We start from the raw sequence: 13006 nt of genomic DNA, 5'->3' as shown, positions 1-13006 counted from the left end.
GATGAATGGTGACGTTACAAGGGACGAAGCCTCCCAATGATGTCACCGGATGGCCCCACCTCATGACCTCATGCCAATATAAGTAGAACCGGAGATGGCTAGAAGACATCAGCGGAGGAGGCAGAAGAGCCAGAGAGGGGTGAAGAAATTGTAAGAGATGCCGAGCTGCCTTAATAAAATTACTTTAACCTCTTAACCACTTAAGGACCGGGCCCATTTTTTCTCTAGCAAAAAAAAAATTGATGTTTAGGGGTTCTAACACCCTAGAGAGTAAATTGGCGGTCGCTGAAATACTTTGTCACACCGTATTTGCGCAGCGGTCTTATAAGCACACTTTTTTGGGAAAAAAATACACTTTTTTGAACAGTAAAGTTAGCCCAATTTTTTTACCTTAATATTGTAAAAGATGATGATGTCACGCTTCAAAATTGCACCCACTCGTGGAATGGCGACAAACTTTTACCCTAACAATCTCCATAGGCAATGCTTATAAAAAAATGCTACAGGTTGCATGTTTTGAATAACAGAGGAGGTCTAGGGCTAGAATTATTGCTCTCAGCGATTGTGGTGATACCTCAGATGTGTGGTTTGAATACCGTTTTATATGCAGTCGCTAGTCACGTATGCATTCGCTTCTGCACGTGAGCTCGTCGGGACGGGGAGCTCTAAAAAAAATGTTTTCTTTTTTATTTATTTTACTTTATTTTTACACTGTTCTTTAAAAATAAAAATAAATATGTGTCACTTTTATTCCTATTACAAGGAATGTAAGCATCCCTTGTAATTGAAAAAAAGCATGACAGAACCTCTTAAATATGAGATCTGGGGTCAAAAAGACCTCCAATCTCATACTTACACTAAAATGCAATAAAAATAAAAAATAAAAATGTTATTTGCAAAAAAAATAAAAAATGTGCCTTTTAAGAGCTATGGGCAGAAATTGTGTTTTGAGGTTGCTTCCGCCCCGCAATGATATGGAGACAGGTGCAGGCCATCTTCCCCTCACTCCATGTCAAGCAGGGGAAAGGACCCGATTGCCTCCGTCACTGCCGACGGCTCCGGTAAGCGGCAGAGGACAACGGAGTGTGGCGGGAGGGGGCCATCTCCCACCACCAATAAAAGTGATCTTGCAGTGATTCCGTCACTGAGACCACTTTTATCTGAAAGCGGACAACCCGCTAAATAAGTGGATACCGGGATTATGACAGCTAGCTGCCATAACAACTATATTCCACTTCAAAGAGCCGCTGGGCTTTTTGACGAGGGGCGGTCCGGAAGTGATTAAAAACCTGTATACTGCGTTTTATTTTTTTTACACTTTTTTTTTAAATTTTTTTTAGGTGAATGGGTAACGATACAATGCACCCCACACTCATTCACATACTCATTCCCATAGGGTGGGGGGCCAGGATCTGGGGACCCCCTTGTTAAAGGGGGCTTCCAGATACCGATAAGCCCCAGGCCCGCCATCTCCAGACAAGCACCTTGTCTCCATCAACATGGGGACTGGGTGCTTTGGGGTGGGAGGTACAGAGCTCTCCTGCCTCAAAGCACCCACCAACCCATGTTGAGGGCATGTGGTCTGGTATGGGCCGGGGGGGGGGGGGGCGCTCATCCCCTCCCTTTTCCTGACCTGCCAGGCTGCGTGCTCGGATAAGGGTCTGTTGTGGATTATGGGTGGGACCTAGAGCTGCACGATTCTGGCTAAAATGAGACTCACAATTTTTTTGCTTAGAAGATGGATCATGATTCTTGTGGTGTAACATCATCTTTCACATTAAAACAAAAAAAGTTGGGCTAACTACTGTTTCTCTCTTTTTTTTTTTTACTCATTGAAGTGTATTTTTCCCCAAAAAATTGTGTTTGAAAGACCGCTGGGCAAATACAGTGTGACATAAAATATTGGAGCAATTGCCATTTTATTCCCTAGGGTCTCTGCTAAAATATATTTACTGTTTGGGGGTTCCAAGTAATTTTTCTAGAAAAAAAATATTGATTTTAACTTAAGAAACAAGTGTCAGAAAAAGATTTAGACTTTAAGTGGTTAAACTTCCTGCATTTACACACTGCCCAGATTTTTTCTTTTTCTCTTTACAGAAGTTTATACCTCTAAGAAGGAAGTGTTAGTTACAATATTTCATGTTAAAAAACTTGGCACGCTTCCCAGATGTTTTCACATGTTTGATGGCTGAGTGATCAGATAAGTCTCTCCACTTGTTATATGAAAGAATGGCAAACTCTGCAATAGAGATCATCAGGGGGGTTGAATCGAGATCACGATTTTTTAACGATTAATTGTACAGCTCTAGTGGGACCCCACACCGTTTGTTTGTTTGTTTTTTCATTTGGCGTTTGGAGTTTTCCCTAAAGATTCATACCAGACACAAAGTGCCTGGCATTATCGGGATCAAAGTCGGATCCCTGTTCATTGAGGTGGGACGGATGTCGGACTTCAAGTCACAGGGCAAAGTCAGATCCACAGTTGTACGACTGGCGTGTCGTACCAGTGGGAACCCAGCCGTATTGTCAACACTTAATTGAACAAGCTGAGGTTAGAAGCTGATTGGCTACCAGGTACAGCTGCACCAGATTTTGCACTCTCCGGGTTTAGTAAATCAACCCCATTGGGTCTCTCCACGTTGAATATGAAATGAATAGATGATGGCACACCAAACATATCAATGCTATTTCTATATTGATGCCTCAAACATGGCCTAGCAATTACAGAAGTAATTCAAAGATTCATGGGCTCCAGACACACAAGCCTCACTGAAGTAAATAGATGAGATCTTCAGGCATTGGAATGGACATTCATATAGCATAAGAAGCTGTTGGAATGCATAACAGTCAAAAGCTAAGGAGGATGAACACAAACCTGGAGGAAGTGACAGACGATAGTGACTGCTAATAGAGTAGTGACAGAAAGCCCTTGAGAAGAGCCGCCCTACACAGTGACACATTACTGTAGGTCTAGCATAACTGTAATTACAGCAATGTATTACAATTTATGACAGATATTCCAATGTAACCAAATGTATTTACCAGGCCTTCTTACCCGTTTTGGCTTGCTCTTCTCCTGCCTTTTCTGCCTCTTCTAAGGCAAGGTCTACCTCCTGAGATTTCATCTGAAAGTTTGCAGAAAACCCATTAATAAAAATGAACATAACCCTCAAAATTAGAATCCAACTTTAGCTGTTTGCTTTTAAAAGATAAGTCATAGTTTTTTTTTTTCTACCAGACCTCTGCACAAGGGGAATGACCCAAAACATGAATGCTGAGGTGGTAGGTCTGGACATCCAAGATGGCGCCGCAGCACCCTAGCATGGTGCACACCACGCGCCCAGGAGAAGTGCAGAGATGGGGGAAGCAAAAAACACCCTCAAACACCAGGGTAAGGAACAGCCCAGAGATATGTTATATTATGCCCAAAAAATGTCAGGGAGTGTGGATACAGAGCGGGAGAAGGCTGCAGAATCTCTCTCCCAGCATGTGCAGGAGCAGCCTAAGAAGGCCATGATATGCAGTGCTTTTAGTGAGGATGTCACAGACCCATTAATCCCGCTGCCCTCAGACCCTGTGCTGGATGAGCAACCCACTTTGGCTGAAATATTGCGGGCAGTACATATGTGCACAGCCTCGGTCAACACGTTAAAAGATCAAATTTGGGGGCATGTGGTAAGAGATGTCGGTGCTATGACAAGACCTCCAAAAGATCTGGGAGCGGACAACTGCAGTGAAAAGCAGTCGGTGATATTGTAGATAAACTACCTCCAATGGTGCGGGAAGCCCACACAGCCCATCAACTAGCAAAGGAAACTAACAACAGGACGGATGATATGGGGAATTGTCTAGGCCGCAATAATGTCTGCATCATGGGCTCTAGAAATTCAATGCCTTTTGGCTGAAATTATTTTCCTCTCATGGGGAGATGGAGCGAAGCTAATTCTACTCTCCTTTAATGGGAGGCATTTAAAGCTTATCGGAGGGGACACCTCATTACAGAAATTACCAAAATGTAAAGGTCCTCTTCTGGATTACTAGAGGAACTTAAGTCTCAAGTTCATGACCTGGAGATGTGGTATGTACATGACTCCACTGACACCACCAGAAAGGCTTGGCAGTCGGCTCAGTCTGCATATAGGTGCGCCTGCTATCCTCCTCGGCAGAAAAGGTGGCTTTTCTCCAAATTAGCATTCTTTGAGGAAGGAGAATGCACAGGTGGCCTTCTAGCTAGGATTGCCAATTCTCAGCAGCGCTCCCTGTATTGGAGCGAATAGAGACCGGATGGGCCACCTAGTGCACTCCCCAGATCAAGTAATGCAAGAGCTGACAGTATTTTATGAGACACTGTACCTCCCCAATAGTGGTTATACTTCTTCAGTACTAGAGGAATATTTTAATGGAATTACATTTCCACAACTTACTTCTGTTGAAAAGAGGGAATTAGTCACTCTGCTTACATTGGAGGAGTTGCCAGTGGCACTGCTGCATTTCCTAACTGTAAGGCACCTGGGGAGGATGGTCTTCCATAGAGATATATAAACAGTACGCTGAGGTCCTATTGCCACAATTACAGAAGGTCTTTAATGCAGCCCGGGAGCAGGAAATGCTACCTCCTTCTATGATGAAGGCCAATACGGTTTTTATCTTAAAACCTGGGAAAGACCCGGGTTCATTATAGACCTCGTACTCCTAACAGAGTGATATTAAAAACTCTTGGCGAAGGTATTGGCAATCAGACTGAATGGGGTTAATACATTTGTTGTGCACTTGGAAAAAGACGGATTTATGGCCAGTAAATCCACTGTGGTGAATGTGGAAAGGTTGTTCCTTAATATGCAACCCCCAGCTGATAATGTGGGACATAGGGCCTTGCTCTCGCTAGATACTATGAAAGCCTCTGGGCGGTGCATAAATGGTTTGGCTTTGGTGAGACCTAGATCTCCTGGGTTACATTTCCTTGTATTGTCATCCACAGGCGGCCGTTAGAGCATCAGGTATAATGTCTCATACTTTCACATTTGGGCGGGGTCAAGGCAAGGGTGCTCATTGTCATCCTTGCAGTTTGTCCTAGCCATAGAGCCACTGGCAATTGAAATTAGGGATAATCTGAACATCACTGGTTTCTACTATGGCACTAGGCAGGAAAAATTGTGTTTGAGGCAAATTTTACGCAATGGAGTTTTGATGCCTTTTGAGGCTTTAAGGGAAGAATTTAATATACCACCTTCTATGTGCTTTTATTATATGCAATTGCGACATGCCATAGTGGCTCAGAGCAACATGTCTGAGTGGACTATGTCCTCAACGCCATTGTTTAATCTAATTAGGGAAGCTGCAACCACTAAGGGTATTATTTCACCATGCTACTTCAGACTTTTCTGAAGTGACACCCTTTCAGAGTGCTGGCTAAGTGGGATGGGGGTGTTGACCAACTCACTGGGGATCAATGGGGGACAGCCCTCCAGTCGGTAGTAACCTGCTCCCTAAATGTGTCACAGTGCTTGACTCAGTTGTAAATCCTGAAGGTGTACTACACTTTTCACAGATTGTGCACTATGGATCTTATATCTACGCCCGACTGCACGAGATGTAAGCATGATCACAGAGACCTAATCCACCTACTGTGAAGGTGCACAAAGCTCCACTCCCCTTGTGTGTGTGTGTGGGGGGGGGGGGGGGGGGGGGTGGTCGTAGTGAGTACTCTGAATAGGGTTTTCACGTTGTCTCCCTGTAGATCCCAAGCCATGCTTGTTGGGGTTGTTGGATGAATATGAATGGGATAAGTATACTAGGGAGGGGATTGGTAAGGCCCTATTTCTAGCTCGTAAATCAATAATGCTATATTGGAAGTTAGAAAGTCCTCCAACGGTTGGGGAATGGATGGCAGCCATCGATAATACATTGCGGATGGAAAAAATTATATATCAACATAGGGGGTGCTCAAGAAAATATGAAAAGTTATGGGATCCATGGCTAGATGTACTCGTACTTGCCCCGGTAGATCTGACCATGATTATTTATATATTGTTTTGGTTTCTGTATCTGCTTGACCTTTATATATTAACTGTGTACATGGTGGCATTTACGATTTTGATCGGTTTTATAATTTTTGAAAGCTTTAGGTGTACATTCTTGACTGTATTTTCAATAAAAACTTTTTCTGAAAAAAAAAATAAAAAAAGAAAGAAGGATGGTGTGGCTGTCAACAGGACCAAAGGACACAGAACAATAGAAACCTGACACACTACTAAAGAAATATTTGGTAGTGTTTTCTTCGTCTCACTTATTGCTCTTGAAAACACCAAGACCCCTTTCACACTGGGGCCACCCATGCATTCTCGGTAAAGCGCCACTCGTTTTAGGGGCGCATCCGCTATTTAAATAGCGCATTTGCACTGCTTTCTGGCCCCTAGTGTGGCGCTTTTAACACTGAAGAAGGGGTTAAAATCGCCCTTGTTGCGGCGCTTCAGAAGCACTGTTAATTCATTGCAATTTAGTATACAGCACTCCCAAACCGCCCCAAAGATGCTGCTTGCAGGACTTTTTCTAACATCCCGCAAGTGCATCGCCCAGGTGTGAAAGCACCCATTGCAATGAATGGTAGGCAGTTTTCATGCGCTTTACAGTTGCTATTTCTATTGCTAAAATGACAGAAAACTCCCTCGGGTGAAAGAGGTCTGAATTAAGAAACAGATAGCAATGCAAACAAAAGAAAAACCTAACAAAGGTTCTTCCCACCTCTGTACAAAACACTATTACAGACCTTGCATACACATCTGTAAATATTTTTTGCATCTCTAGAAATTTTTTAGGACTGAAGTGTTAGGGTTAGACAGAAAAGTTGATTATAAAGCTGCTCATTAGTTGGTTTATTTTCAGCTGGTACAACTGTTAGCTGCTAACAATATAATTACTATCACACTTAAATGAATGAATGACTTGTATAGCGTTACCTATACGAACTGAATCGCCTCAGGGAGCTTTTCTTGCCACCGGTGTCCATCTGCAGCTATTTATGCGGCCCTAAACCTATCCATTGTTTCTATACCACTAACATGGTTTCTATACCACCAACACTGCTACTAACATGGACAATGATCCCTTCCTATCTGAAAACAGTATATTTAGGCTCCCCAGCACAAGGTCCTGTCCTGAGGATATGTTAATAATAGCCTTACCTTTAACCCCTTAAGGGCCGCCATATAGCAGTTTTACTGCTACAGAAGAGGCACCTCTGTGCCAGGTCATGTATCTGGCTGTTCCCGGTAGGGGGTGTGGATGCGTGCCACCGCTGGCTTGCTCCTGCTACGATTATACACAGTGGGAGTCCAGTGGCAGGTACAGCGGACTCGATGTCTGCAGGCACCCACCGATCCTCCAGCAGAGAGGCAGAACAGTGGTTCGCTGCAGATCACTGTTCTGTCAATAGGGAAGGCATGGATCCTGCGTTCCTGCAAAGCAGGGACATGGATCCATGCTTTCCCCTAGTAAAATCACCTCCCACTGTACACAAACATACTAACTAGGCACACAGTTAACCCTTTGATCACCCTTGATGGTAACCCCTTCCCAGCCAGAGTCAGTGACAGAGTATTTTGTTTTAGTGTCACTGGTCCCCAAAGTGTCAGTTAGTGCCCGAATGTCCGCTGCAATATTGCAGTCCAGCTATAAGTCACTGATCATCACCATTACTAGTAAAAAAAAAAAAAAAAAAATATACCATATTTATCGGTGTATAACACACACTTTTTTTCCCCTGAAAACAGAGGACAAACAGTGCCTGCGTGTTATACGCCGATACTAGGTTTTACCAACGGGGGCAGGGATTGGGCGGTCCGCCCTGGGAACCACCCATTGGGGGGCGTCAGGCCGGCCGCCCCACCTTTCCCGGCCCTGAGACAGCGCTGCCTGCATAGTCTAAAGGAGCGAAAAAAAAGGGAAAAAAACTGCGCTACGGAATACAAATGGTATTGAACGGAAGCTGCAATTCAAATGTACACCAAGAATACACCAAACAGAAATAGAAAAAAGAAAGAACTGCGCTAACCACGAATACCCAATGTGAGTAGGGTATGTATATGTGCCAGACCCACGATATGGGTCTTAGTATCTTAATGTCTCCAAGACCACCTCCAAAATATAATGCAAACCATATACAAATAAGTGCAATTTAAATACAAAAACAAACCATAAATGCGTGTCAAGAGTGTGAGTTCCCCAAACACAATATGAGTATATCAAACTCAGTACATATACCTCTAGAAAATAAAAAATTAAAAAATAGAATAGAATATGAAAAAAATGTTTGCAATTTTTTACATAAATGAACTATCAAGAAAAAGATTGTATTTAGAGACACTCTATATAATGTCCATATAGTCATATGTCAAAAAATAATAATAGAATGTCCATATAGTAAACAAACACCAGTGAAGTAAAGCTTCAAGTGGAGTACAGCAGTGAAGGACAAACTTCAAACAGCTGAGTTATAAGTACACAAATTAAAATCTTCTCCAAAGATGTACTGTGCTTTTCCCAACACCGAATGAATGAATTGGCTCCTTACCAGATCCAAGCGACCCCCCGTTACAGAGGGTCACCACAGGCGACAATAGTCAAAGGATATCCGGATAGCGATTCCTCCTCAAGCGATCCTGAATCTTTCACGCGATAGGGTTATGGCTGTTATTCCACATATCACTCCCAACTCAACGTGGTATCACATAGGGAAAAACATAGGCTCCAGATAGTGTAAAACCAAATGACTTTAATTTGCAAAAACGAACGTATACACTTACATAAAAGACTTTAAAAGCAGGTTCAAAACAGAAGCGTGCACCGGCCGGATGCACGCCAACGCAGAGACCGACCCGTCCTTCCTGGTCCAAAAAGAACGAACACGACTGGGGTGACGTCGACACGTTCGCACCGCCCTACGCGTTTCGTAATAATTTACGTCGTCCAGGGGCACGGGCGGCGTGCGACGTCACCCCTTTTATAACCATCAACTTAACAAAGCCTCGCTTTGGGTCAGCGGCCATCTTAGATATCGCTTAAGCATTAGGAATCAATGACCATGGGCCAAGCCTCACTATCAATCACGAACGTCAGATGTGCGTATCCGCAGCGAACGTCCTATGATTGTAGACCATACCTCGTTTCCATACGAACGTCATATGGTCATAAACCAAGCCTCACTTCCAGGTAATAACCCTATTGGAAGAGAGACGTGGCAAATGCCCTCATTTTAAAATACCCTTCCTATGTCCAGAAATAGGGCATAGTGTAGGTCAAAAAGGAGGGTAAACTAAAATAAAAAATCAATAAAATGAAGAATAATAATAAATAATAATAAAATAAGACAAAAGAATAAAATGAAGTAAAATATCGCAAAATTGGTATAGAGATACACCAAAAAATTATGCGTTTCTTGATGTATTTGTATGTCCATCAGATTCAGTTAAGAACTGGGGCTACTGTAAACATGTATTTCAAATACCTTACTGACTCGCGTATTCCCCAGAGATTAGCCTAGGGCATCCCAAACAAATATCAAGGAATGCAATTAAACGTGAGTCCCCACATCTAGAGGGCCGCCAAACCCAAAGCCAGGCCTGCCATCCAAAAGGGGCCAAAAAAGGAGAAAAACAAGGATATGTTCTACAATAATATGTACCAAAATAAAACAGCAAGAAAAAGTACAGTAAAATAGTATTTCACAGAAACTGATACAAGAACCATGGTAGAGAAGCATTATATCAAACAGGTCACCTCAAGAGTTATTAATAAAGGCATTTACATCGGTGTCCACATTAAGGCCAAACGGAACATATGTTTTTAATTTATGGATCCAGGCCATTTCGAGCTTGGATATTTCCCTAACCAGGGACCCTCCCCTCCAGTGGGGCCTATATTTGTCTATATTTGTCGACAAATAGGGTGCCTGATGGGTCTCTCTTATGTGTCTGGTCATAGTGTCTGGACACAGGGTATTTATCAAACCCACGTCTGATGTTGCCTATGTGTTCGTTCGTGATAAACACCCTGTGTCCAGACACTATGACCAGACACATAAGAGAGACCCATCAGGCACCCTATTTGTCGGTTTAGACAAATATAGGCCCCACTGGAGGGGAGGGTCCCTGGTTAGGGAAATATCCAAGCTCGAAATGGCCTGGATCCATAAATTAAAAACATATGTTCCGTTTGGCCTTAATGTGGACACCGATGTAAATGCCTTTATTAATAACTCTTGAGGTGACCTGTTTGATATAATGCTTCTCTACCATGGTTCTTGTATCAGTTTCTGTGAAATACTATTTTACTGTACTTTTTCTTGCTGTTTTATTTTGGTACATATTATTGTAGAACATATCCTTGTTTTTCTCCTTTTTTGGCCCCTTTTGGATGGCAGGCCTGGCTTTGGGTTTGGCGGCCCTCTAGATGTGGGGACTCACGTTTAATTGCATTCCTTGATATTTGTTTGGGATGCCCTAGGCTAATCTCTGGGGAATACGTGAGTCAGTAAGGTATTTGAAATACATGTTTACAGTAGCCCCAGTTCTTAACTGAATCTGATGGACATACAAATACATCAAGAAACGCATAATTTTTTGGTGTATCTCTATACCAATTTTGCGATATTTTACTTCATTTTATTCTTTTGTCTTATTTTATTATTATTTATTATTATTCTTCATTTTATTGATTTTTTATTTTAGTTTACCCTCCTTTTTGACCTACACTATGCCCTATTTCTGGACATAGGAAGGGTATTTTAAAATGAGGGCATTTGCCACGTCTCTCTTCCAATAGGGTTATTACCTGGAAGTGAGGCTTGGTTTATGACCATATGACGTTCGTATGGAAACGAGGTATGGTCTACAATCATAGGACGTTCGCTGCGGATACGCACATCTGACGTTCGTGATTGATAGTGAGGCTTGGCCCATGGTCATTGATTCCTAATGCTTAAGCGATATCTAAGATGGCCGCTGACCCAAAGCGAGGCTTGGTTAAGTTGATGGTTATAAAAGGGGTGACGTCGCACGCCGCCCGTGCCCCTGGACGACGTAAATTATTACGAAACGCGTAGGGCGGTGCGAACGTGTCGACGTCACCCCAGTCGTGTTCGTTCTTTTTGGACCAGGAAGGACGGGTCGGTCTCTGCGTTGGCGTGCATCCGGCCGGTGCACGCTTCTGTTTTGAACCTGCTTTTAAAGTCTTTTATGTAAGTGTATACGTTCGTTTTTGCAAATTAAAGTCATTTGGTTTTACACTATCTGGAGCCTATGTTTTTCCCTATGTGATACCACGTTGAGTTGGGAGTGATATGTGGAATAACAGCCATAACCCTATCACTCCCAACTCAACGTGGTATCACATAGGGAAAAACATAGGCTCCAGATAGTGTAAAACCAAATGACTTTAATTTGCAAAAACGAACGTATACACTTACATAAAAGACTTTAAAAGCAGGTTCAAAACAGAAGCGTGCACCGGCCGGATGCACGCCAACGCAGAGACCGACCCGTCCTTCCTGGTCCAAAAAGAACGAACACGACTGGGGTGACGTCGACACGTTCGCACCGCCCTACGCGTTTCGTAATAATTTACGTCGTCCAGGGGCACGGGCGGCGTGCGACGTCACCCCTTTTATAACCATCAACTTAACAAAGCCTCGCTTTGGGTCAGCGGCCATCTTAGATATCGCTTAAGCATTAGGAATCAATGACCATGGGCCAAGCCTCACTATCAATCACGAACGTCAGATGTGCGTATCCGCAGCGAACGTCCTATGATTGTAGACCATACCTCGTTTCCATACGAACGTCATATGGTCATAAACCAAGCCTCACTTCCAGGTAATAACCCTATTGGAAGAGAGACGTGGCAAATGCCCTCATTTTAAAATACCCTTCCTATGTCCAGAAATAGGGCATAGTGTAGGTCAAAAAGGAGGGTAAACTAAAATAAAAAATCAATAAAATGAAGAATAATAATAAATAATAATAAAATAAGACAAAAGAATAAAATGAAGTAAAATATCGCAAAATTGGTATAGAGATACACCAAAAAATTATGCGTTTCTTGATGTATTTGTATGTCCATCAGATTCAGTTAAGAACTGGGGCTACTGTAAACATGTATTTCAAATACCTTACTGACTCGCGTATTCCCCAGAGATTAGCCTAGGGCATCCCAAACAAATATCAAGGAATGCAATTAAACGTGAGTCCCCACATCTAGAGGGCCGCCAAACCCAAAGCCAGGCCTGCCATCCAAAAGGGGCCAAAAAAGGAGAAAAACAAGGATATGTTCTACAATAATATGTACCAAAATAAAACAGCAAGAAAAAGTACAGTAAAATAGTATTTCACAGAAACTGATACAAGAACCATGGTAGAGAAGCATTATATCAAACAGGTCACCTCAAGAGTTATTAATAAAGGCATTTACATCGGTGTCCACATTAAGGCCAAACGGAACATATGTTTTTAATTTATGGATCCAGGCCATTTCGAGCTTGGATATTTCCCTAACCAGGGACCCTCCCCTCCAGTGGGGCCTATATTTGTCTATATTTGTCGACAAATAGGGTGCCTGATGGGTCTCTCTTATGTGTCTGGTCATAGTGTCTGGACACAGGGTATTTATCAAACCCACGTCTGATGTTGCCTATGTGTTCGTTCGTGATAAACACCCTGTGTCCAGACACTATGACCAGACACATAAGAGAGACCCATCAGGCACCCTATTTGTCGGTTTAGACAAATATAGGCCCCACTGGAGGGGAGGGTCCCTGGTTAGGGAAATATCCAAGCTCGAAATGGCCTGGATCCATAAATTAAAAACATATGTTCCGTTTGGCCTTAATGTGGACACCGATGTAAATGCCTTTATTAATAACTCTTGAGGTGACCTGTTTGATATAATGCTTCTCTACCATGGTTCTTGTATCAGTTTCTGTGAAATACTATTTTACTGTACTTTTTCTTGCTGT

The 13006-nt window shown here is 42.8% G+C and overlaps 1 protein-coding gene across 1 annotated transcript in view; it reads right to left on the bottom strand.

Annotated features, from left to right (window-relative positions):
• CEP290 (centrosomal protein 290) overlaps positions 1-13006 on the bottom strand; it is a 338046-nt gene that overhangs the window by 303736 nt on the left and 21304 nt on the right. The window contains exon 4 of the mRNA XM_077471382.1: positions 3056-3125. Within this exon, the coding sequence (XP_077327508.1) occupies positions 3056-3125 (70 nt within the window). The remainder of the gene's footprint in view (positions 1-3055; positions 3126-13006) is intronic.

The sequence above is a fragment of the Lithobates pipiens genome, unplaced genomic scaffold, assembly GCF_037356315.1.
Source record: "Lithobates pipiens isolate NorthernLeopardFrog02 unplaced genomic scaffold, aLitPip1_a1.2 Scaffold_8, whole genome shotgun sequence".
In the NCBI taxonomy this organism is placed as follows: domain Eukaryota; kingdom Metazoa; phylum Chordata; class Amphibia; order Anura; family Ranidae; genus Lithobates; species Lithobates pipiens.
The sequence above is the reverse complement of the archived record's forward strand: the minus strand, read 5'-3'. Positions and strand labels throughout refer to the sequence as shown.